At 54.9% G+C, this 25,065-nt stretch overlaps 2 protein-coding genes across 6 annotated transcripts; one reads left to right on the top strand and one right to left on the bottom strand.

Moving 5' to 3' along the window:
* Positions 1-4,075: 4,075 nt before the first annotated feature.
* NUDT18 (nudix hydrolase 18) lies at positions 4,076-6,960 on the top strand. Of its 2 annotated transcripts, none has more exons than XM_032332107.1 (3): positions 4,076-4,505; positions 5,391-5,604; positions 5,918-6,960. In XM_032332107.1, exons 1-3 carry the CDS (start codon positions 4,344-4,346, stop codon positions 6,511-6,513), a joined length of 972 nt encoding a protein of 323 aa, XP_032187998.1. In that variant the 5' UTR covers positions 4,076-4,343; the 3' UTR covers positions 6,514-6,960. The 2 variants fall into 2 exon arrangements, with proteins under 2 accessions (XP_032187998.1, XP_032187999.1); XM_032332108.1 differs by lacking the exon at positions 4,076-4,505 and adding an exon at positions 4,521-5,300.
* A 1,589-nt stretch (positions 6,961-8,549) lies between these two features.
* On the bottom strand, positions 8,550-24,760 carry FAM160B2 (family with sequence similarity 160 member B2). Of its 4 annotated transcripts, none has more exons than XM_032332104.1 (17): positions 24,616-24,758; positions 20,646-20,724; positions 18,236-18,408; positions 14,991-15,095; positions 14,762-14,896; positions 14,321-14,548; positions 14,019-14,215; positions 13,626-13,734; positions 13,327-13,403; positions 12,791-12,980; positions 12,137-12,282; positions 11,910-12,038; positions 11,650-11,740; positions 11,299-11,442; positions 10,804-10,944; positions 10,481-10,581; positions 8,550-9,007 (listed from the first exon to the last, which is right to left on the bottom strand). In XM_032332104.1, the coding sequence occupies exons 1-17, from the start codon at positions 24,658-24,660 to the stop codon at positions 8,935-8,937; spliced, it is 2,163 nt and encodes a 720-aa protein (XP_032187995.1). In that variant the 5' UTR covers positions 24,661-24,758; the 3' UTR covers positions 8,550-8,934. The 4 variants fall into 4 exon arrangements, with proteins under 4 accessions (XP_032187995.1, XP_032187994.1, XP_032187996.1 ...); XM_032332103.1 differs by lacking the exon at positions 8,550-9,007 and adding an exon at positions 9,994-10,243 and having other exon boundaries at positions 14,774-14,896; positions 24,616-24,757; XM_032332105.1 differs by lacking the exons at positions 8,550-9,007; positions 11,299-11,442 and adding an exon at positions 9,994-10,243 and having other exon boundaries at positions 24,616-24,760.
* Between the last annotated feature and the right edge of the window lie 305 nt (positions 24,761-25,065).

Below are 25,065 nucleotides of genomic sequence, written 5' to 3'. Positions count from 1 at the left end.
AAAAAGTCACCTGTAAGTTCATCTACACTCAACCCCAACCCAACCACTATTAACATTTTGGTGTATTTCCTCGTATTTTTTCTAAGGAGTTGTTTTATACATGACTGAGTCGGTCTGTTTTGTACTCGGTTTCTTCCTTTTGACACTGTATTGTGGTCATTTTCTGTGTTGCTACCTAACCTTCATTTTAAATGGCTGTTTGTGTTCCCTTCTGTGGCTTCACTGTGATTCACATAGCCATCCCTCATTTGAAAGAAAAAAAAATCTGGCTTCTTCATTGTTTGCAGAGCTAGGTTATTTTCATATTTTCATGGGATAGAGAAAAAAGAAAATCAAGCAGCTCCTACATTTTACTCTGTCACTGTTTTCATTTAACCGATCTTATTTAACCCCTTTCCATGATTTTGAGGCAGACATTATTTATTTATATTTATTTATATTTTACAGAAAAGAAGAGAGACAGGCTGGGGTTAAGTGAGTCACCCAAGGTCACACAGCAGTTTTAGCAAAAGAATCGGTGTTTGAACCAAGCTTTCTGACTATAGCCTCATTTACATTAGTCTCAGCCCTTCACAGATTTTGCAGATGGGCTTGCTGTCCTCTCTGTCCTTCCAACACTGACACTTTATAGCTGATTATGTTCCAAGTGGCACGGAGTGACCCTTCCCTATCTACATTTCATTTTATATGGCTAATTTCACCCCAAAACCCCTACATAGGGTCCTTCTCGTGGAAAGACAAAGACGACCGAGTCACCAGGCCTCTTTCTTCTCCACAGACCTCTCCACCCCCCACCCCCATCTCATGGCAGGCCACAGCACCCTTAAGGGCATATGGGGTCTGACTCTTGTAAACAGCAGGTGGACCAAATGTTCCAGGACTGGCCCTGGGCAGGAAGTCGGTCCAGATGGAGACTGACCCTGAGACACCTGGGGGCATCTGGGGGCACCTGGTGGCCCTCTTCCTCATGGAGGCTCAGCTGGTTCACCCCTAGGTGAGGATTGCCCTTGGGGTCTCTGCTTCTCCCAGCATCCCACTGTTCACATTCTGCTTCTGCCTCTCTCACTGGTCCACATGTCACCAAAGCACAGCTCTAAGAGCTGGAAGTGACTGCAGCATGTGGCTAATCAGTGCCAAATTTTTCCTTGTCCTTTAAAAAAAAAAAATTATCTATTTATTTGAGGGGCAGGGGTGGGGGAAGAAGTGCAGGGGAGGGGTAGTGGGAGAGGGAGAAGACGACACCCGGCTGACCAGGGAGTGAGACAAGGGGCTCTGTCCCAGGACCCTGAGACCATGACTTGAGCCAAAGGCAGATGCTTACCACACTGAACCACCCAGGCGCCTCTTTTTTCTTATAAAGTACGTTTTTAGACTTTTGATTTTGAAATGATTTTAGATTTACAGCCAAGTCACAATACAGTGCAGAAAGTTCCTGATTACCCTTCCTCATGCTTCCTCTCCTGTTAACATCTTACACAAAGATGACACAGTAATCAACACAAGAAGTCCTTATCCATACACTATTAACCAAGCAGCAGGGCTTACTGGGATTTCACCAGTTTCCAACCAATGTCCATTTTCTGTTTGAGGATCCACCTAGGGCTGCATCTTACAGATGGCGTAGAGGGCAGACGGGGCTCCCCCAAGGTCCTTCAGCAAGCTAGTGGCAAGGCACGGGCTGAGCCAAACCTTCCCCTCCCTGCACCTTGGGCTACTGCCTTCCTCACCCTCCTGCTTTGCAAGGGGACTGCGCCTGTGGCCCGGTGGAGGCCTCTACAGTTGACGACGCCCTTGCCCCACCCTGTCTGCCCATTCCCGCCCTGTTTCCAAGGCTGCCTACACGGCCTTCCTGCGCATGCGCTCACACGCGTGTGCGTCCACGTGCTCGGAAATGGCTGCCTCCGGGTTTGTTCCTGTGGGCGCTGGGAGTACTGTACAAGGTGATCTACCAGTCCGGCAGCTCTTGCCCATCAGGCCACGCAGCCAACCCCCTCCCCCCAACCAAGCCAGTGCTCCACCCTCTCTGGGAAGGGAGGATGCAGAGTGAACTCTCACGGAGAACTTTCTTTGTTTCTGGTTCTGGAGGCTTCTCTGTCAGCCCCTTTCCACCCTTGGCTTCCCCTATGGGTCTTAGGACCTCTGCTGCCTCAGTCAGGTGTGTGCTGTCTTCCAACCAACGCCTTGAGAAAGTCTACTTTGTCCTGTTTCCTTCAGCACTCCCAGAAGGGCTGGGTACACAGCCTTGAGGGCCCTCTGCCTGGGCAGCCCTTTCAGCTTACACGGGGCTTTCCTGTTGCCTCCTGTGCTGCTCGCCACAGGGGTGATTAGGTCCACTTAACAGGGGAGGAGTGCTTTTCCCAGTGATATGGGGGAGTGAAGCGGGGTTTTGCTGCAGTCTGCTCTTCCAGGCAGTCTGGTGTTTATCTTAGGCTGCCTCTGAGGCTCTCAGAGCCCTGCCAGACATGACCTCATTCTCTCTCAAATCATCCCTGGGAGGCAGAAAGGAGTCTGAGACCAACGCTGTCCCCACTTCACAGATGTGAAAACCGATGTGCAGACACTCACACACAAGTATGTTGACAAGTTGCTCTGCAGTCCCCGGGGCCAAACTCGGCCCCATGAGTTCCAGCGTTTGGGAGGAGAGGGGTCTTGGATAGGGCTGCGGTCAGCAGTATTCACCAAGTGGCTCAAAAGCTTGTGGGCCCAGAAGGGATGCCCTACCACCTACCACAGGCCCTACTCCCAGGGAACTTGCTGTCAATTCCCTATGTAAAAGGGGCCTGAGGAGGCCAGTCTGGTGTGGCTGGAATACCTGAGAGTTTAGTTGGGTGGCGGTCCTGTAGTCATATTTCATGACAGTGGGCCTTTGTGTCAGCAACAAGTGCTGTGGCCCGGAGGGCTCCCCCTGAGGGCCAGGCTGCCTGGTCACCATGACCTGCACTGGACAGTCTACAGAGCTCCTCCTGTGATGTCTCACCTCCCCCAACAACCCTGTGAAAGAAAGGCTATTATGAGCCTAGTCTACAGATGAGGAAACTGAGGCTTACAACTCATCCAGAGGCTCAGAGCCAACCAGTAAGCTGTGGCGGGGCATCTGGTTCCAAGTCCAATGCTTTATCTACACCTTCCCAAAAGGAAGGCGCACCAAGCTGGCAGGAGGGAAAGGGGAGACCCAACTGAGGATGAGGAGCCCAGACTTGTCTGGCTTCACAGTTTCACTCCAGCTGGCCCTGCATTCCTGTCCTGACAGTAGGTTAAAGGAAGCTCTGAGGAGGAAAGGTCAGTCTGGGAGAGAAGTCGGAACTCGCCAAAACAACCCACACCCTGCTCTCAAAGTGCCAGGCCACCAGGTCGTGCGAGCTGGGTGTGTGTATGGTGGGGGTGGGTAAAGATGAAGGAGCAGGACCTGGTCCCTGCCCTCCCAGGGCTCTCAGTCTGCAGTGGAGAACGCCCTAAAACTGCGTGGGAAATGCAGTGGACAAGGGGCCAGGGCACCGATGAAGGCTGGGCTGGCTGATGAAGGCTGGGCTGGCTGATTCCAGGCCCAAATCCCCTCCTCCCATGGCCAGCCACACCTTGGCCATCCCAGCCCTGCTCGCTCTCTGCTCTGAACACCTGTCACACCTCTTGCCCAAGCCATTCATTTAGCACTTGGCTTATAACCCTCAGTTGACTTTTTATTATATATTTATGTCCATCTCCCCAAGGTCAGACTATCCTCCAAGGCAGGAGCTAATGTTCCCCCTGCCATGGTGACATGCGGTACATTTTTAGTGAAGAAAGGTTATTTGGGAAGTGATCGATTTGGGCCATGTCATGGAAGGTGTATGACCAAAGTTGAACAGTAGGTCCCAGCCACGGCCCCAGGCCTCCGTGATGTCATCTGGGTTGTTGTGAAGTCATCGTTGCTGGCCACAGTGGGGCTCTGCAGCCCGCAGGCAGGATGACGTCATCGTCGGAACCCGCGCGGACAAGTGCTTGCCGGAAGAATTAGCGAGGCTGGTAGCTAGCAGTGTCGGGAGAGAGAGGCGGGGGTGGAGGGGTAACTGATTAAAGAGCAGAAGCGGCTCCGCTGAGCCCACCGGCCAGGCCTCGCTCCTAACCCACGGACTGGCCCCGCCCCCGCATTGACCGACGCGAGCCAGCCAATCCGGGCAGGCCGCGGTGACGCGTAGCCTATCAGCGGACAGGGCTCGCCGGGCGCTTCCGCATTCTCGAGCTCGTCTGGCCGGAGTCGGCAGGGGGAGGGGGCGAGGGCCGCGGACCCCTGTCGCACTCGTCTCCCACCCTGCCCTGCGTGGCCGGTCTGCGGGGCGCCCGTCTGCCATCTCCCAGGGGACCCGATGGCCTCGGAGGGCCTGGCGGGGGCGCTGGCGGCGGTGTTAGGGGGCCAGGGGCTGAGTGTGCACAGCTGCGACTCGGAGCCGGCCGGGGAGCCCCTGGCGCCTGTGCGGCTGCGGAAGGACGTCTGCTACGTGGTGCTGGCCGTGTTCCTCAACGAGCAGGTGAGCGTCCGCCCGCCGGGCCCAGCGCCCGGCCCTCCGCAGCGCGCAGCCAGCCCCGGTGGGGACAGAGGAACTGCCGGCAACAGCCACCACTTAGTGCGTGGTGCTTCCTAGTTTTGCAAAGCACTCTCACTCACACTTAACATCTGAGCCTCGAGCGGCCCAGCCCTGAGATTGTCCCTCTATCCTGAAGAGGCATCTGAGGCCCAGGAGCCTGTTCATTTCCTCCCACTAGGCCTCAGTGTCTTGAGAGGAGGCCTTATTCCTCTTTCCCTGGAATCTTAAGCACAGTGCCTGCCGCTAGTGGGCCCAAGTATCTGCCCAGTGCCTCGGAGACCTCCTCTGAGTCCCATGGACAGTAATGGCATGACCTGTGCTTCTCTCAGAACTGTCCCACTGTGTGGTGCTCTTTCTGAGCTCATCCTTGTGCAAACTGCTGCAACCACAGCTAGAAGGGGCCAGGGCCATGGGTAGGAGCTGTGTGGGGGTGGGGGTGGGGTGTTTCAAAGCCCAGGCCCCAGTGTGAGACCCTGCCACAGTTTGTAAATCACCAGGGAAGATGAGAGATATACGTAGAGACATATGGCATCTAGACATGAATCAGTGCAGGGCACATGGCAAACCTCACTGTGGGGCCTAATCCGTAGCCCCTGAAACAGTTCCTGGGAATCTTAGCCCCTTTCTGAAATGGAAGTCTGAATGCAAAGAGGGCTACATTGCAGAGCAAGACAGCCGCGACCCCCGGCACACAAGGGCCAACTCCCTGGAGAGCTCGACCGTTTGAGGCGTGCACCAGCAAGGGGGTTTTTCCTGACTGTATTTGAGATGGGCTCTAACGCCAGGGCTAGGGAAGGTTCCCAGCAAGGATCCTCTCTCTCCCTTTAGGATGAGGTGCTACTGATCCAGGAGGCCAAGAAAGAGTGCCGTGGGTCTTGGTACCTACCCGCAGGGAGAATGGAGCCTGGGGAGACCATCGTGGAGGCACTGCAAAGGGAGGTGAAGGAGGAGGCCGGGCTGCACTGTGAGCCTCTGACATTGCTGTCTGTGGAGGAGCGGGGCCCCTCCTGGATCCGCTTTGTGTTCCTCGCTCGAGCCACGGGTATGGCCTGCCCATTTGGCAGTGTTTGGCTGGGGGGAGCTGAAGTTTATGGCAGTGTTTGGCCAGGAGAGGGGGTGGCAGCTGACACCTTTCCCCCAGCTTGTCTTCTAGTGATATGAGCCCCTAGTCTGTCTGGTACAAGCCTGGCATCTCCAGCTTGAGGATGTGACTCCCAGCCCCTACCAACGCCTACTAGCCCCTACCCTGGGGTGGGTCAGGGTTCGAATGCTTGGGTGGCCATTTAATCTGCCAGACCGGGCACATCTCTCAACAGAGACACTTTCCCCCACCCCATCCTCAACATCTCCTCCAGGTGGAATTCTGAAGACTTCCAAGGAGGCGGATGCAGAGTCCCTGCAGGCTGGCTGGTACCCACGAACCTCCCTACCCACTCCACTGCGAGCTCAGGACATTCTGCACCTGGTAGAGCTGGCTGCCCAGTACCGGCAGCAAGCCAGGCACCCTCTTCTTCTGCCCCAGGAGCTTCCCTGCAGTCTGGTCTGCCAGCGGCTCGTGGCCACCTTTACAAGCGTCCAGACAGTGTGGGTGTTGGTGGGCAGAGGGGGGATGCCTCACTTGCCCATCACTGCCTGCGGCTTCACTCCCATGGAGCAAAGGGGTGGCATCAAGATGGCCATCCTGCGGCTGCTACAGGAGTGCCTCACCCTGCACCACTTGGCGGTGGAGACCAAGGGGTTGCTTGGACTGCAGCACCTGGGCAAAGACAATGCAGATGGCATCTGCTTGAATATGCTGGTGACTGTGGCTTTTCGGAACCCAGGGATGCAGAGTGAGCCCCCAAAGGTTCGGGGTGAGAACTTTTTCTGGTGGAAGGTGATGGAGGAAGACCTACAAAGCCAGCTCTTACAGAGGCTTCAGGAATCATCTGTTGTCCCAGTCAACAGATAGGAAGGTGCCATCGTTGTGCAAGGAGCTGGGCACATGTGCCCCCCACCCCACCGTAGCCCTGCCTTCCTTTGGGGAGGCAGGAGGTTGGCAGTCAGGGGTCTTGTTGCATTGGGAGCAGGTGATTCTCCTAGTTCTAAGGGTAATTTCCTTCTCTGTGGAATAGGTCCCTACAGTGCACCGAAAGGACAGTGCCTTTAACCAAGCAAGAAGGTCAGAGCTCAAGGATCTAATTGCCCTATGGGCAAAATGAGGGCACTACTCCCTAAGGGGATGTGGGAAATTTCTGAACCTGAGAGGGCATCTATCTACTCATCATTTTCCATGCTTGCCTCAGTAAAGGCCTACACCTGGATTCTCATACACTTAGAACACGGACTTGGGGTGCTGGGGGAGATTGTTCCAAGGGAGTGGGCTCCATGCTGAGTAAATAGGTGGTTCTTGCTTTGCCTTCCTGTCTAAATACCTCTGTGGGGAAGAAGTGAGCAGGAAGGGGGGACTGCATCAAAAAAGAAGCTCCTCCCCTTGTCCCACCACAGTCACCCACGTCTTCCCAGACAGCAAGCAGGTGTCCCAGACTGCAGGTGACTGGGGCGGGCAGGCTTCCTGCCATCCACCATAGCCTCTGTGGCCCACTGGGGCTCTTTCTCTGGCCTGCTGGGGTGGGATGTGTCCACCTCCCCTCCAGGGTTTGAACCGTGAGAACACCAGAAGCTTCATGTGGGCAAGGGGTCATATAGGAAGAGCTGGTCCTGCCTCTTGGCAGAGTTCCATCTCCTTGAGCTTCCTTGTTCCCTCCCTGCATCATTCTGCTGGCCTCCAGGCTCCTGCCTTTCTACAACTCCAACCCAAGCCCGACCATAACCCTTTCTGTTCAGCCCAGCAGAATCATGATAAAAACCTTTTTTTTTTTTTTAAAGATTTTATTTATTTATTTGACAGAGAGAGATCACAAGTAGGCAGAGAGGCAGGCAGAGAGAGAGAGAGGAGGAAGCAGGCTCCCTGCTGAGCAGAGAGCCCGATGCGGAACTCGATCCCAGGACCCTGAGATCATGACCTGAGCCGAAGGCAGCAGCTTAACCCACTGAGCCACCCAGGCGCCCCAAAAACCTCTTTTTTTAAAAGAGAACTTTACTAAAACTTAAGGGAAAACCACAGGGAGTGAACAAAGAAAATATACTGTGTGCTACTCACTGCGTGTAATACAGATTTCTGGTTCTGAGCAAGGGAACACTTGTCTAGGCTTCCCTTCTGAGGTAACTCCACTCTGACACTGATTGACTAGGATAAGCCTCCATTTCCTTTCTTGTGCCCTCTGAGGACAAACATCTCCTACATGATGGAATCAAACACTTTCTCGTTGGTTCCCTTCTCTTAGCATCTGAGGGACTCACCAGTCCATATCCCTGTCGAAGGGCAACTTTTGTTCTCACTTTATTTAGCCTACAGTGGTTTTCAACCCTGCCCATTAGAATCGCCTGGAGAATTTTAAATACAGCTCTGGGCCCACCCCTGAGACACCGATTCCACAGGTATTGTGAAAAGCAAACCAAGTGATTCTGACTTGCACAGAGGTAAGAGGTGCTCATCAGCCCTGAGTTCTCAACCTGCTGTGTCCTGAAGTTGTCTCAGCTACCTTCCTGAGGGCTTTTTAAAACAGGAGGTCCACTAAAGCATTCATACAACTCACAATGTAAACACCCCAAAATGAGACTTGTGTACAGGTGCTCCAGATGGCCCGTTCTTCCCCCGTGTCTCCAGGGCTCGCTGGCTCTCAGCTGCAGGTAAGCTGGGCAGAAAGTGTTGGTTGGCCAAGAAAGGGCCTGGTTTCTGGCAGGCGCTGGGGAACGTCGGATATGCTCTGCCAGAGCCTGTCTCTATTTACCACCCCTGTCGCTACCCCCACCCCCCGACACCCAGCACACCACCTCCCTCCGCTCCAGTGCTGGAAAAGCAGTTGGTCTTTCCTGTGGAGGCAGATGGGCCTGAATGAGCAGTGGAGTCCCGCGCAGGAGGACACGAAGGGTGGAGAACAGGGCTGTGTCTATGCAAACCTTTTATTGCTGTGTCGTCTGGGGGCACATCTCAGGGGGACACAAGGGCGAATGCTGAAGGGGAGGGAGGAGGGGAGTATCTGTGACTCCCGGATGCTCAGCCATTTTCAGACTTGAGGAGTTCAGACCCAGTGTGCCCCATGAGCTGTGCTCTCCCGTCCCACGCCAACACCCACGTGCGCAAACACACATGCACACACACGCACGGTGTCCTTCAGAGCCGCGGCAGCGTCCTCCCCAGCTTGGAGGAATGCAGGAGAGGGAGAGGTCACCGAGTTCCTCCTCTTCCATGTCACCTCCTGGCAACCTGCGGCTGGCTTCTAGAAGCGGCACAGGCAGGAAAAGGAAGCGAAAGGGGCTCTAGCCTGCTCTACCTTGCCCAGGAGCGAAGCCAGCAGCTGCAGTCCCACTGTGAGGTAATGCCTGGCGCCGCCTGTGTGTTCCTGCAGGTTGAGACAGATTCAGGCCGGGTGGGGTGGCAGCCCCAGCCATGAAGGGCACACAGGGAGAACAACACTACGACTGGCTGCCGGGCCCCAGCGCCTCCCCACCAAGCCTTGGGGGCCTGGGGTCAGGTGGGTATCCTGGCCGCGGTCTGTCCCAAGCTCCCCAGCTTCCTGGGGAGAGGAGTCCATTGAGGATGCTGCAGGCTGGGTGGAGTGCTGAGGGCTGGGCCTGGCCTCCCCCGGTCTCTGAGCCCCTCTGCCCAGGTGTCGAGGACCTGCTGAGACGGGTTCAGAGGCGCCAGAGAGAAAACCAGCTGGAGCTGGAGCCTGGCACCCAGCTCCCCGCTCCCCCTTCCCAAGCCCTCTGCCGCCCTGGCTGCAGTCGCACCAAGGCCCTCATTAGCAGCTGCCCCCGCCTGGGCGCGGAGCATGCTCTGGCTCTCGGCCATGAGGCGGTTGGGAATTTTGCAACAGTCTCCAGGAGGGCTGGGCAGGGAGAGTGGGCTTCCCCTGCCATCCGCTACCCCTTCGCCACGGATTAAGCCAAGAAGGCAGGAGAAAAAATGTCAAGTTTCAGCAGTGTCTGTGGTACCCAGCGTGACAGAGACAGGGCTCCTTCGCCCCCAACTCTCTTGGCTTACAGTCGTAACCAGCCTCAGAGCCATCACTCACTCCTCTCTGTGCCCTGGAACTGAGCCACAGGCCTTGGCCCTGAATGGCCCGTAGACTCGGGGATCAGGCACAGAACACATGAGGGTTTGGGTCTGGGTGCTCACCTGGTGATTACCCAGCTCCCCTGAGAAGGCCCCGAGGTCACCATGCTGTCTGGGAGGCCATCTCTTTTGCTCCTTGGCTTCTGGTACCTTGGAGACCCACTCCCTACACCCAGTCTCGTGTGGCTGACAGGCCAGGATTTTCCTGAGTCCACCTGGGAGCGGAAGCCCAGGCCTCCCCAGAGGAAGAGGTGCCTGGGATGCAGAGAACATGGAGCCAAGTCCCAGCCTGGGAGGCAGGCGGTGGTGGCAGTGCCAGGTGGGAGGCGGCCCTTGGGCCGAGGTGTGCAGAGAAATCTCCCTTCCTGTCCTGCTCCTGGCTCAGACGTGCCCTTCTCGGGGAGGGGAGAGGTGCAGGTGAGGACCATGTGGGGGGAACTTGACAAAAGCGATAGCAGCCAGCTCCTTGCAGAATTCCTCAAGAACCACCACGCCCTGGAGGAGAGTCTGGTGGTCCAGCCTGAGGGAGACAGGATGGTGGTGGTGGGGTTACAGCTGGGAGGTGGTGGGAGTGTGCCCAATATGACATTCCAGTGTCCATGAGGCACACTCTTAGTGGCAGACACCCTGAGTGAAGACAGAGCCCAGCAACAGGCCTTCTTTGCACCCCTGACCCATGCTGCTCTCACTCTCCTTGGGCAGTCTGCCTTCCCATCCTAGATCCCTCCTCAGGCACCCATCTCCCTCAGTTACTTACTGCTCCCCAGGGACCTGACCCATCAGCTGCTTGCGCACCAGGAGCAGTTTGCCCGAGAACTGGGGTACCCTCTGAATTCTCTGCATCAAGTCCCCGATCACCTAGAGTAGGAATGAGACAAGGCTGGGGTAGGGGCTGGTGACACTCATGCAGGGTCCCCCTAGCTCTGCCGCAGCACAGTGGAGGAGAGGGGTGTGTGTGCCTGTGCATTCCCCTGGAGCTGTCCGGAGTACCCACTCCTGTGGCTCCCACCCCGCCCCATCCGGGTCCCCTCCCTTCCTGCAGCCCCACCGACACACACCTCTGGGCTCAGGCATCCTTACCCTGACGAGCACAGAGAACAGACTCCTGCAGCCAGGGGCCAGGTTGATGTAGGGATCCAGGAGGTACTCGTGGATAAGGGGGTGGGGGAAGAGGGCAAGCCGGGACAGGACTGAGGTCACTTGCAGGTTCAGGCTGTATGGCTGTAGGGAACACAGTGGACAAGCCGAGGGTTGGCAGGGGGCCACGAGCCTTTTTGCACTCCCCCAGCAAGGCGCCTGGCCAGTGTGAACGTGTGCGGGGGTGGGAGTCTCACGTGATGTGTGTGTGTGTGTCATGGATTCCCTGGGGCTGAGGGCCAGAACATGTTAAGGCGTGTGGAGCAGAGGCAAGATGGGGCTTCCTGCCTAGAGAAGGGGGAGGGGTGGAGGAAGGGGGTATGGAGCTGAAGAACCAAAGAGGGCTCTAATACCCACCCCCACCCCCCACCAGGGCACCTGTCTGGAGTTCCCCCATGGGCCCTCACCCTGTAGCCGGGGCCCAGTCCCATTGGCTACCTGTTCCAAAATCCGGGACATGCGGTCAAACAGCATTCGGAGGAAGTGACCCTCAAAGAAAGGCCGTTCAGGCTCATGAGGGTCCAGGGGTGTGGGGCCCAGGGGCCAGCCCCAAGGGGCAACTCGGGAGCTACACTCCTGGAACTGAAACAGGAGTGAGAGTTGAGGAGGTGGGCCCAGTGGTCAGGAGGCTCCCGAAGACCGAGGGAACCACGGAGGAAGGATGGACTCGAGGCTCTTGGCCGGAGCAGGGAGCACCTTGGGCAGATCACAGAGGGAGAAGGTGGAGTTTATCAACACCCCGGCTTTGAGGGACAAGAAGTGGGCGTTGGTAGAGGCCTCAACACTCACCAGTCCATAAGCATCGTGGACGTATGTGTCATATCCGGTCTCTTCCAGGAAAGCCGAGGTCTTGGCTTCCTCAGGAACCAGGCAGAGGAAACTGAGACACAAGACCCTAGGTGAGGAGGGGCACTGGCTGGGCTGCCCTGCTCCTCCCCACTTCACCTCCAGCTCTGAGGGAGCAATGCCTCCTGGGCTGCGCCTCATCCCAGCTATGGCCAAAGACAGAACAAACCTCAAGTGGCTGAGATTTCCGGATAGCTCCCTACCTGTTGACGATCTCAGTCACTGCTGTTTTGCCATCTGAGTTGGTGGCAGGGGCTGGGGGAGGCTTTGTGGAGGGCTGAAAGCTGGAGTTGAGGAAGCCGTCTGTGAAGTAGGGGTCTTCCTCCAGATCTCTGTGGCATCAACGAATGAATGAACAAGTGCAGGGGAGTGGGGGGCCATGAGGGTCCCACCGGCCTGAGGCCTCCCAGAGGCACAGGGTTCCACTTACAGGGTGTCCTCGTAGCTCTCGGGCTCGGGTGAGCCCCGGGCCACATAATGGCGGCCCTCCAGGTTGCACAGGACCAGGCCGTGGATGACCTGCTCATGCGGCTTCTGCAGCAGCTCCTCGAATAACCGCAGGGTGGTGATGCTGATCTGGGTAAGAAAGGATCAGCGGGACCCCGGTTCTAGTGGTCCTGGGAATTGCTTACTCGGATAAGAAAAGAGCAGGCGGCAGGTTTTGGGGGGAGTGGGGGGCAGTCCTCTGCGGGGAGTGCTGGTCTGGGAGCTGGAAGTCTGCCCGGTTCTGGTTCTATTACTAATTTGATGTGTGTTACCAAGTGAGCCAACTGGCTTTTCTGTTTCCATGGCTGAAAAACGGAATAGCAGCCTCACCTCACTCGGAGTAGCTACAAGCCTCAAACAAGCCAAGTGAATATGAAATAGGTTTGGAAAACAGAAAATCACACAGCAAGCATCTGGTCACAGAAAATCACTGTGTGACAAAAGCAGTCACTGTTTTGGGGGGGGTATGCATTTCAGTGCCTCAAAGGCAGTACCACCTGGTAAGCTGATGTAAGAGGGCTGAAACACTCAGGAGACCCCTTGGGCAGGGGTTGGTTGGTGGATGCCAGAAGGACGACACCCCCCTCCCCCGCCTCACCTCGTCCGAGAGGTGGTCGCAGTGCCCGATGAGGTGAGCACACAGAGTGCAGGGGCCGTCGTCAGGGGCTGCAGGCTGTGGGTCTGTGCCCAGGAGGAAAGCCACAGCCTCTCGCAGCAGCACAGGGGAGCGGAGCTGACGCAGCATGGCCGTGAGCAAGGCGGTGGAGGTCAGGACACTCTGCTCAGAGCTACAGGGAGAGAGCGCTGAGCCAGGCCTGGGGGCTGAGAGCCAGGTGGGGGATGGCCAGGAGTAAATGAATGTGGGGGTGACAGAACCCTTTCCTGGTTTCCTTCTACCTTGGCTGGTATTTCTCTGTTTGCTCCCTAGCTCTCCTGAGATCCTGGAGTCAGCCCACGTGGCTCTGAGCCACCTGTGTGTCAGGAGGCCAAGCCCGGCAAACATTAAACATGGACCTGCAGACCCACGTTACTCTGGCCAAGGAGTTCCTGGCCTTAGGAATAAGTAGGGGCCCAGTGGAGCAAGCAAATGGGTCCAGACCATGGCCAGCCCCAGGGAATGGGACACATACTTACACATGCAGGAGGTGGGGCTGCAGAATCTCCACGAAAAACTTCTCAGCCACAGCCTTTGCCAAGGCCTCGGCAACCACCTAGGTGCCAAGGACATGTCTTAAGCATGTTTTACCTCCGTGACAGTTTTCCACTGAGAAACTACTGTGTCCTTGCACAGTGTCTAACACAATAGGCAGGCCAAGGGCCCTGCCTAGCTCCTGAGAGGTCCACTGGGTCCTCAAGGTGGACACAGGGAAGGGAGTGGGGTCAACCGCAGGGCACCCCCACAGAGGGTCCCACTGGGGCCCACCCCTGCTCACCGTATGTGCCTCTGTGATGAGGTGGTCACAGTAATCAAACCAGCCCAAAAAGGCAGCCAAGGCCTCCTTGCCAGGGAAGGAAGCTTCATCGGATGGGGCACTGGGCAACCTGAGGGGGAGCAAGGGAGGGGCTGTGAGGCGTACCTCAGGGATGTTCCAGAATCTGGGCCCCTTCTCCCTGCAACCTCTGTGGCCAGTGCCAGGCGGAAGAAGGAGGGGGGAAGCAAAAGTGATGTTCCCTTGGAGGGAAAGCCCGTGAGGATAGGCTGTGCCCTCCGGAAGAGAGTGGCCAGCAGGGGTCCCCAACCCTCCTAGAAAACCAGAGGACAGGGAGGGCTTCTAGCCACTTAAAAAATAGCCCAACCCAGCTTCCCCCCACCCCCAAGAGCCTACCTCCAGCTGATGCCCTCTAGTGCAGCAATGTCCGCTGGGTCCAGGAAGGGGGGCAGGGACTGGTATAGCTGGCAGAGGTGCTCGGCGACAACACGGCAACAAGGGCTGCTCTGCACCAGGTAGGTGGCAGCGGCAGGTGAAGCCACACTTACCAGGAGCAGCAGGTTCTCCTGCGCCTTCAGAGCCACCCGACCTTTCTAGGGGACAGGGTCAGGACTTCAGGGACATACATCTGAACCCCTGGACCCCTCCCAGCAGTTCACCCTCCTCGTCCCTGCCCACTCTGTCTTGACGGCTGGCACCTTGCTCTTGCACAGCCCGATCAGGGCGGTGATGAGGGTGCTTTCCCCAACCACTCCTTCTGGCTCCTCTGTCTCAGCAGGCAGCTGTGAGCTCAAGGCCCGGGCTCCGCACGGACTCATGTCAGGAGCCTTGCTGCGGGCGTGGTCCTTGTCCTGCACACTGGCGGCCTCTCTAGGCAGGGTGGTGGGCTCTTTGGATGACTTCTTCCTACTGACCATCTTTTTGCCCTGCAAAGAAGGTCGGGTGAAGCCATGTCACGGTGCAGACCATTGCCCAGGATGCTCCACCAGGAAGGCAGGATGTGCTGGCTGTCAGGGCCTCAGCATGGAGCTGGAGGGGAAGCTGCCTGGGCGCCTGAGGACCTGCTCCACCCTCTGCTTCCTCAGAAGGGCCTCAGAGGCCTGCCCTGCAATCTGGGCCCTCCCACTCCTCTTCCTCACAGAGGTGCTCACTTCCAGGATGTAGGTGAACAGGGCTGGGTCCTGTTGGATCTTGGAGCAGAGCACGGTGGTGAACTGTACCTCCTCCTTTTCTGTTTGGGATCCAGGAACTGTCCCACCAAGTCGGAGAAGCTTCTAGACGGGAAGAAAATTAAAAACAGATAAGAATGGGGTAGCAGGGAAGAGAGAAGGCTTGACCCTCAGACCCTCCCTGGTCTCCTGGTCTCACCTGCACAGGCCTGTGGACGTTGAGGTAATGCAGGAGGGGGTGCTGTACCTGGGCCAGAATCTTGCTGAAGAACTGGAACACCTGCTGTCGCATCCCTGGGGGGTACTGAGGGTCAAGGTGCTCGTCAGAAGGTGGAGCCCACCGACTGCAGGCAATGCTCCTCCCACCCCTCACTGGGCCACAGCACCAGCCTCCCATGGTCAGTGCTCAGAGGGCACCTTTTCTGGAAGCCTCCTTCCCTCACTATAGGCACACCTCGAACACTTCGCTTCCAGACCACCACAATAAAGCAAATATTACAATCAATGAATACTGCAATAAAGCAAGTTAAATAAATTTTTTGGCTTCCCAGTAAATATAAAAACTACATTTATGCTATACTGTGGTGTATTAATTATGCAATTGCATTATATCTAAAAGGCAACGTACATAACCTTAATTTAAAAATACTGCTACAGGGCACCTGGGTGGCTCAGTGGGTTAAAGTTTCTGCCTTCAGCTCAGGTCATGATTCCAGGGTTCTGGGATGGAGCCCCACATCGGGCTCTCTGGCGGGGAGTCTGCTTCTCCCTCTCTCTCTGCCGGCCTCTCTGTCTACTTGTGATCTCTATCAAATAAATAAATAAAATCTTTAAAAAAAATATTGCTACAAACTGCTAACCGTCATCTGAGCCTTCAGCGAGTCTCAGTGTTTTTGCTGGTGGAGGCTCTCGCCTCCATGTTGGTGGCGCTGACTGATCAGGGTGGTCCTTGCTGAAGGTGGGAATGGCTGTGGCAATTTCTTAAAATAAGACAACAGTGAAGTTGGCCACATGGATGGACTCTTGCTTTCATGCATGACTTCTCTGTAGCACCCCAAACTGTTTGATACATTTTACTCCCAGTAGAACTTCTTTCAAAACTAGAGCCGGTGCTATCCAACCTGCAGCCGCTGCTCTATCGACTATGTTCACACAACGCTCTCAATCTTTGGTTTTCCTCTCAACAATCTTCCCAGCGTCCTCCCCAGGAGCAGATTCCACCTCAGGAAACCTCGTTCCCTGCTCATCCACAAGCAGCAGCTCCTCATCTGTTACGTGATCATGAGAGGGCGGCCATTCAGTCCCATCTTCAGGCTCCACTTCCGGTTCTAGTTCTCTCGCCCTTTCCCCCAGACTTCCTCCCTGAAGTCGTGAACCTGCCCCAGTCATCCATGAAGGTTGCGATCAAATTCTTCCAAATTCCGGTTCATGCTGATATTTTGACCTCTTCCCAGGAATCACGAATGTTCTTAATGGCACCTGAAATGGTGAATCCTTGCCAAGAGGCTTTCAATTTACTTTGCCCAAATCCATCTGAAGAGTCACTACCCGTGGCAGCCACAGCCTTACAGAAGGTATTTCTTACATAGTAAGACTTGAGAGTTCAGTGATCCTCGAATGGAGTCTCTGTGTCAGAATGGAGTCTGGGAGCTCGTGCCCGACCAGGCGCCTTGTCAGGGAGCAGTCGTGTTGGGAAAAGGAGACTTTTTTCTGAGCGGTAGGTCTCAACAGTGGATTTAAAATATTCAGGAAACCATGTGTAATCTAAAGTGCTTTCGCTCAGGCTTCATTGTCCCATTTACAGAGCATGGGCAGAGCGGACTTAGCGCGATTCTTCAGGACTCTGGGATTTCCAGAATGGTCAATGAGCACTGGCTTTGACTCCAAGTCACCAGCGGCATGAGCCCGGAACAAGAGAGTCAGCCTGTCCTTTGAAACTCGAAGCTGGGCGTTGACTTCCGCCCTCCAGCTGTGAGAGTCCTAGCTGGCATCTCCCTCCAAGAGAGGCCGTTTTATCCGCACTGGAAATCCATCACTCGGGGTAGCCTCCTTCATCAGCTAATCCCGCTGGAGCGGCGTCTACACCAGCACTGGCTGCTCACCTTGCACTCTGACGTCACAGAGACGGCTTCCTCCCTTACACCCCACAGACCCACTTCCCATAGCTTCTGCCTTTTCTCCTGCAGCTTCCCCACCGCTCTCAGCCTTCGAAGAATTGGAGAGTCGGGGCCTTGCTCAGGATCAGGCTTTGGCTTAACAGAACGTCGAGGCTGGTGTGCTCGTCTGTGCAGACCACTCAGACTTTCTCCACCTCAGCCATAAGGCTGTTTTGCTTTCTTACTGTTCATGTGTCCACTGGAAGGCACTTTGAATTTCCTTCAACAACTTTTCCTTTGCATTCTCAACCTGGCTGCTCGTTGTGTGACCCAGCTTTTGGCCCGTCTTAGCTTTTGATGTGACTTTCTCACTAATCTTAATCATTTCTAGCTTTTGGTTTATTTATTTAATTTTATTTAATTTTTAAAGATTTTATTTATTTGACAGACAGATCACAAGTAAGCAGAGAGAAAGAGAGAGAGGGGAGGAAGCAGGCTCCCTGCTGAGCAGAGAGCCTGATATGGGGCTCGATCCCAGGACCCTGAGATCATGACCTGAGCCAAAGGCAGAGGCTTAACCCACTGAGCCACCCAGGCGCCCCTAGCTTTTGATTTAAACTGACAGACGTGTGACTCTTCCTTTCACTTGAACACTTAGAAGCCACTGTAGGATTATTAGTTGGCCAGATTTCAATATCACAGTGTCTCAGGGAATAGGGAGGCCCAAGGACAGAGAGAAAAAGGGGAATGGCTGGCCAGTAGAGCTGTCTTAGAGAGGCATTATTTGTGGTGCTCCCAATTACAACAGCAACATCAAAAATCACTGACCACATATCACTGTAAGAATATAATAACTAAGTCTGAAGTATTACCAGGAATTACCAACATGTGACACAGAGACATGAAGTGAACACACACTGTCGGAAAATGGCGCCAACAGACTTGCTCAAGGTAGGGCTGCCCACAAAGTCCAACATGTAAAAAATGCAGTCCTTGTGAAACACCATCAAGTGGAGCGCAACTGAGTAAGTTGTGCCCATCTTTGAAATGGGCCTCCCCGACACTGTCAGGTCCCCGTCCTGCTTCATTGCTCTCCATAACCCCGTCATTGTTGAACAGACCACGTGCGGGCTCCCCTGATGACCCACCTCTCGCTGACCAGAATTTCTGTGTTTTAACTGCTGCTGTGTCCGCAGCACCAAGGACCCTGCCCAGCCCACAGCTGGTTCTCAGCTCATCTTCGCTGAATGAACCCTGACTGAACAATGGGAGTGTGTCCACCACATGATGTGACAGGAACATGGGTGGACAAGCCGGGAATGCAGGGGCTCCCCGGGGTCCTGCCCACCTCAGCCTTGCCCAGTGTGCACAGGGTCTCCAGGATTTTGTGCTGCAGTAGGTACTCCAGACAGGGCCCAGCCTCGCCAGCTGCCGTCTGCTGCCTCTCCTCGTACACCAGGATGTCCAGCATCTGCTTCAGCCGCCAGGGGATATCCGTTTTCTTGGCGGGGGTGTTTTCATCTAATAGGGATTCAGGAAACAAGAGTGAGTGGGGTGGAGAGAGGTTCTCTGGCTTGATGAGGTCAAGGCCCTGGGGACTGTAGGTAGAGAGAGACTGAGGGTACACCTGGATAAAGGCCCAGTTCACAGTGGGCTTCGAACGAAGACCAGAGAAAATGGAAATTTACAGCTGGTGCCTCTATATTTAAAAAGACAAAAGACCTTTTGGCTGAGGCCCAGGATACAGCCCTCTGGCTGGGAACGTGTGCATATTCTAGAGAGGGAGACGGCATCATTTTTTCTGCTAACCCTGGGGCGTACATTGCTCTGGGCCTGACTGAGGAGCTGTGGGCTTGGGGTCTCCGTCCTAGAATGTGAAGTGGTCTCAGAGCAGCTTTCCAAGAGGCAAAGCAGCTTTCCTCTTGTCCTTTTTACACACACAGGAGGCAGAAAGGAGAAACTTTTTTTTTTTAACATAGGAGAAGAAAATCTGTGCATGACCACGAGTTCGGAGGCAAACCTCCTCCACTGTGCAAAGGTCTTGATGGAGAAGCAAAGGTTTTCTTGGTGAGAGTCTCAGAGACCGTATAAAGCAAGTTTTAGTGCTTTGGGACAAGCCTTGGAGCACCCCCTAGCTTACTTTGAAAGCACTGGCTTTTGAACAACAGCTCACCTCACCCATCCCTGTACCTATGGTGTAGGGAGTGTTCTGGAAATTAATAGAATCAGGTTCCAGTAAAGGCCCAAGGGGACCTGAGTCAGTTCAGGATCTTTTCCTATATCCTGGTAGACTGGGGCTCTCTGTCCAGAGATCTTCAGTCTAAAAGGTACAGACTTCCAATTAAAAAGTAAGTAAGTCCTGGGTGCCCGGGTGGCTCAGTCGATTGGGTGTCCCAGTCCTGATTTTGGCTCTGGTCATGATCTCAGGGTTGTGAGAGCGAGCCCTGCATCAAGCTCTTGCTGGGCGTGGAGCCTGCTTAAGATTCTCTCTCTTTCCCTCTCCCTCATACCCCCCTGCTAAAAAACAAATAACAAAACAAAAACAAAAACAAAAAATAATAAATAAGTCCTGAGAATGTTATATACACACAGTGATTATAGTTAAAGTATTGCATATTTGAAAATTGCTAAAGAGTAGATCTTAAAAGTTGTCATACAAGAAAAAAAATGGGTAACTAGTTAGGGTGATGGATATTAACTAGACTTACTGTATTGATCACTTCACAATATATCCATATATTGAATCAATAGGTTGTACCCCCAAGTTACATGGTATAATGTTACATCAACTGTATCTCAAAAAAAGAAAAAAAAGCTCTTCAGTTTAAAGCCATCGCTCTCCACTGGGGGTGATTCTGCCCCCAGGACAATTTGGCCATGTTTGGAAAAACACAGTTATGGCAATGGAGAGGGTGGAAGTCTGAGCTGCTGCTAACCGTTCCACTGTGCACCCCCAGAAGCCTGCCACCACAGAGAATGACCAAGCACAAACGTTAGCTATGCCAAGATCGCAGAACCTGGTCTAAAAAGGACACTTAGGGGGTCCCTCAGAGTGTCCAAAGACTGCTTTTTAATTTCTCAGGCTGGCTCAGGCTGGAAATCAAGTCTTCAGGAAGTGGGTAGGCTGGAATCAAACCCCAGTGTGAATCAGGATGTAGAAAGCTGGGGATGCAGGACAGGGTTACCTGGCAACCAGCACGTATCCACCAATACCAACATACTGACTACAAAGCAGCCAATCAGATTCCACCCCCTCTGGGAGTGCTCCTGCTGGGCTCAGAGCACCCGAAGCTTTGGCTGTCTAGGGTGTCAGCTGGGGGAGAAGGATCTGTACATGTTACATGCCTTGGCTTTTGTTCCCCTCCTACCCTAGACTTCCGTAAGGGAAATGCCCTCTAAGTTAGCTCAGGGAAAGGAGGAGGAATTGATCCCTTTTCTTTTCTTTTCATCAGTAAGCCCTGGGCATGGGCCCTGAGGACTGTAGGCCTGGATACTCTGCCTAGCTGGAAGCCAGGGGCAAGTGGGGCTCACCCTCTGCCATGCAGTCAGGTCAGTGACATGCCCGATTTCCTAGTCCCCACTCCTATCTCACACAGATCCTAAAGGTCAGGGTGGGGCCAGCCCCCACTCTCCACCCCTGTGCAGCCCTTGTCACCCTCTCCAGGCCACATGAGTCTCTGCCTGGCATGGTGACACAGCCCACACCTTCCTCCCCACTACCTGCGGGGCTCCCTTAGTCAGGGGAGACCGGACCCCACCTGTACTTTCAATGTAGTAGTGCGTGATACCCTTCCAGTGCTCCACGAAGGCCTCCAGCAGGTCAATGCTGGGCTCCCGCTGTGAAGAGAGCAGAGACACAGTGTAAGGAGCTGCCACCGTGACCACGGGCTCCAGTGCCGCTGCCGCTCATCACAATGGATGGTCCACCATCTACCAGGGCTCAGGTCAGTGCCAGGCCCCGGAGGAGGTGCCAGATTCTCAAAGGGAGCAGGAACACGTTTTCTCCAGGACAATCTCCTGGCCCCTCTCCCAGCCCCTCTCTCTCCCAGAGGCTGTGCTCCTGCTACATGTCATGATTCCACAGTCCCTGGCCTGGGAGAGCTAAGAACATCGGTACGGAAGATGGGACACAGAAAGAGATCATCTCAAGATGGTCATGCAACCAGAGAGGGATGTTGAGGAAAACAGGAAAGCACCCCCAAAACAACAAAATCAAAATGACACACAGGGAAAACAAGGCAAAGACAAAGCTTTCCGGCCCCTCCCTGTCCAAGAGTCTGCACAAATCTGTGTTCGAGGCCATCGAAAGAATTCGTTCAGCCAGATGGGTAATGTTAGCATAATATTCATGAGGTGTCTTACTTCGAACATGCTTGCATCTTTTGTCCAGGGCCGCAGGCTGCTGGAGTTGCTGGGAAGGCACAGCCTGCAGCCCCAAGGAATTCTATTTCTGCTATGAGCAATGCCCCTTTTCCAGAAGTTACCTCTTCATCTCCATACCGGTAACAACTGCTTTCCCTGAGAACTCCAGAAAAGAGCATTCGTTCTCTTTCCTTGCAGAGTAAACGTTTACAGGGAAAAAATACGTAATCAAATAGTCCCGTACCACAGGTGCTCATTTCTACCTCTCTGTCTCTGTTCAGGCCACTCCTCGGCCCAGGAGGCCCTGTGTCACCCTACCCTTGTCTAGAGCCAAATGGCCACCCATGAGGTCCAGCTGGTGCAGCTAAGGGCCACTGGCTCCACAAAGGCCTCACCAGAGTTCTTGGACGCATCTCTCTCTAACCTCACCCTTCACAGCATCACAGAACTGTCTACTCTCATCAGTTCTTGGCCTTTTGGATAAGATCAAGTGAAGAACTGTCTACTCCTGATTCATTCAGGAAATCTCTTTTGAGTGCCTACTGTGTACAAGACACAGTGCTAGGTGCTGTAAGCAAAACAAGGCCATCAGAGACCCAGTGCCAGAGAGAATAGAATATGAAAAATGCTCCGAGTAACTCAGCTGTAGGAAGTAGTGTGAGAATGTGGGACAGGTGGAAAGTAGCCCATGGGAAAAGAACACTGCAACAGAGAAGGCTTTACTGAGGTTACCCTGAAACTAAAACATGAGGAAAGCAGTCCCAGGCCAATAATCAGAGATGAAGGCAAGACAGTTCCTGCGGAAAGAACTCTACAGAGTGTGTCTGGAACAAGGATGGATTGATGAGTGTGGGGTCTGTGAACATCAAGCCACTGGGTCAGGATTGGTTCCTGCAGGCGGAGGGGGAGGGGCGGGGAGGAGGGAGTTCAGGCAGCCATGTTTCAGGCAGAGTCCTCGGGCAGTTGCGTATAGGAGATGAAGGCAGGAAGAATGGTTTAGAAGGCCATGAAGACAGGAGGAAGAAGCAGTAACACCAAATCAGAGGCCCTGAAACTCTTCCCCCAACGCTCATCTGCCCAGGGAACCTTATCTTCTTTCATGGGTAGTTGTTGGGGGGGCATGATCCTTACTGGAGCTTCATCTCCCACGGTCATTCCAAAAACACCATCCAAATGGAGCCAACACGTCAAACCATATCCTGTGTGAGACTGTGATTGCGGGATTAGAGTCTTCCCTTCTACTAGACTGTGAGCTCCCTGAGGGCCCAGGTTCTGCGCGTTCTAGCTCTGCCTGCTCCTAAAGGGCTCTGCCACTAGTGACTACATTACATTCATATTTACTCAATATCTCAGCAAACTCTTCTAACATTCTTTCCATAGTTCCTTGTCTCAGGAAAACCCTCCGGGCCTTGACTGGCACTAATCATCTTACAGAGCTATGATGAGCTCTCATCTAGCCTCAAAATTCATTTACAGTCTCCTGAACCGTTACTCTGGGCTAACACTGAAAATGAACAATCCAGTGGGGACAGGAGGCCCGGGAGAACACAGATGGTCAGCAGACAGATTGTAACGGAACAGACTGTTAGAACAAAGCAAGGGGATCATCTTCCCCTGAATCTACTATTAATTACTATAGCTCCAAAGCCATTGTACCAAATGATTTATGTTAAAGAGAAATTATTAAATTTCTAATTGTTATCTCTGTTAATAATAATAAAGAATACTTTCTAAAAGAACTCCAATGATCACTATTCTGTTTTGTCAGAAGAGGGCAGGAAGGAGCACTCTTCCTCCCTTAACAAGAAGTCAAGGAACCAGCTGGGGTCTTAACCTGGAGACAAGGCAGGGGGAAGACCTATGCCCCTGATTTGGGGGGTGGGGGGGAAGCGGGGTACGCTCTCTCCTGACAGTTACGCAGAGCCAGCCAAACTTCCCCGGCACTGTCTATGTAGCCTATACTCAGGGGCCAGAAATCACCTGCCTAAAAATGCCACCTTTGATCACCAGTCCCTCCTCCAGCCCCTGAGGCTAAAATGCCCGCAATGGAAGCATTAGAAAGTCACTTCTTAGGACTAAGGCTCTCTCTGGCCTGTCCACCTGCCCTATGGTATGGAGCTTTCCCCGAGGGGTATGAAGTGGTTCGTCATATCACTTTCTAAGATGACAGCTGTTTTGACTGGAGACAAGGAGGAGGGGAAGGCAAGATTATTCTGGAACCCCTCCCTAGGTGGGCTGCCAGCGACCTCAGGAAGGGTGGGCTGGGACAGGTGGAGGAGAGGTGGGAGGAGCTTTTTACTTTCTTCACAAGTCTGATTAAGGCTGAGACTGTTCTCATTTATAATAAGCTCTCTTTTGGGGGGAGAAAGGAGATGGAACACAAGGTTGTTTCTCCTGAGCAAGTCTGACAGAATATAGCAAATCGATCAATTAGAGGAGGGCTTCTACTTTGAGACAAAAGAACTGTTAACTTTACGGACAGATTCTTGGCAAGGTTACTTTGAACAGAAGGCATTCGGCTTATTCTATCTAAACTGCACTTTTATCTTGCTCAATGAGGTGAACCCGCCTCTGACCAGCCTTCAACCCCAACAGAAATGGCAAACACAAACGCTCCCTCATATGGCCGTCCCAAGGTCCCCCCATTGCTGGCCGCTCCCGACTCAAGGTCACTCTGGCCAGCGCGCCTGCGGTGTGAGACAGCATTCTGGATACGCCCTGTGGCCCCGCAGTAGGCTCCTTCCTGGGCCAGGCGCCCACCCCTGGACTGTATATACACAGGCTTCCTGGGGACGTGGCCAATCTGGGCCGGAACTTCCCAAGCGGAGGCTGAGAACACACCGGCCTGACTGAGGTCTTGGGGTTGTCTGGGGGCTCAGAAGGAAGGGAAGAGGCATCTATTTTTCCAGCCCAGGTGACCAGGAAGGGAGGAGCGTGGGGGGGGCGGGGGGAAGGAAGGAGGACGGCAAAGCGCCTGGGCTAGGGACCTTGGGGAAGAAACTACTGGGTGACAAGGAAGCCCTCTAGCACAGAAGAGTTTGGGAACTGGGAGCAGGAAAAATAGGAAGCCATTTGGGGAAAACGGTTAGGGGCTGGGGCGATCTGGAGAGAAGCTAGGAGTAGGCGCGATCGGCAAAAGAGGCCACAGGAAGCAGGAAGGGCTGTGCGGGAGGGGCGCGACCGGGGAGAGACCGGGGGGAGACCGGGGAGAGAGGGGGCTCCGCGACAGGCCGCCGCGGCCTGGGTGGGGGTCCCTTCCCCGAGCCGGGCCCGCGCCTTCCGCCGGCCTGCCCGCCGGCTCCTCCCCCCGCCCCGCGCCCGCCCTTCCGGCCCAGGCCCCGCGCGCCCGGGCCTCCCCGGCCTCACCGCCCCCACGGCCTCCTGCAGCAGCGCCCCGAGCCGGCTCAGCATGGTGGCGGCCCGGCCGGGCTCGGCTCCCGGGCGGCGGTGGCGGCGGAGCGGCGGCGGAGCGGCGGCGGAGCTCGCAGGCGGAGGCGGCCCCGGAGGCGCGGCGAGGGGGCGGGGCCCTGCCTGGTTCGCCCCGCCCCGCCCTGGCCCGCTGGGGGCACCCAGCGCCCCCAGCCCGGCCCCGGCCCCCGCTCGCACTGTCGGGAAGGAGGCCGGGCGCAGACGTCGCCCGGCCGGGGAGAGCAAATTGGGGTGAGGAGTGCGCCCTGGAGCCCGGCCACGCAGCGGTGGGGCGCCCGCGGGGCAGCAGGTTCACGCGGCACCGTGGGGGGAGCCAGGTGGCAGCGAGAAGGGCTGGTGGGACAGGGAGTTTCTTCCACGAGGTATGAGAAGGTTTGTGGGTCCTGT

This window comes from Mustela erminea, chromosome 2 (assembly GCF_009829155.1).
Source record: "Mustela erminea isolate mMusErm1 chromosome 2, mMusErm1.Pri, whole genome shotgun sequence".
NCBI classification, from domain to species: Eukaryota; Metazoa; Chordata; class Mammalia; order Carnivora; family Mustelidae; genus Mustela; species Mustela erminea.
The sequence above is the reverse complement of the archived record's forward strand: the minus strand, read 5'-3'. Positions and strand labels throughout refer to the sequence as shown.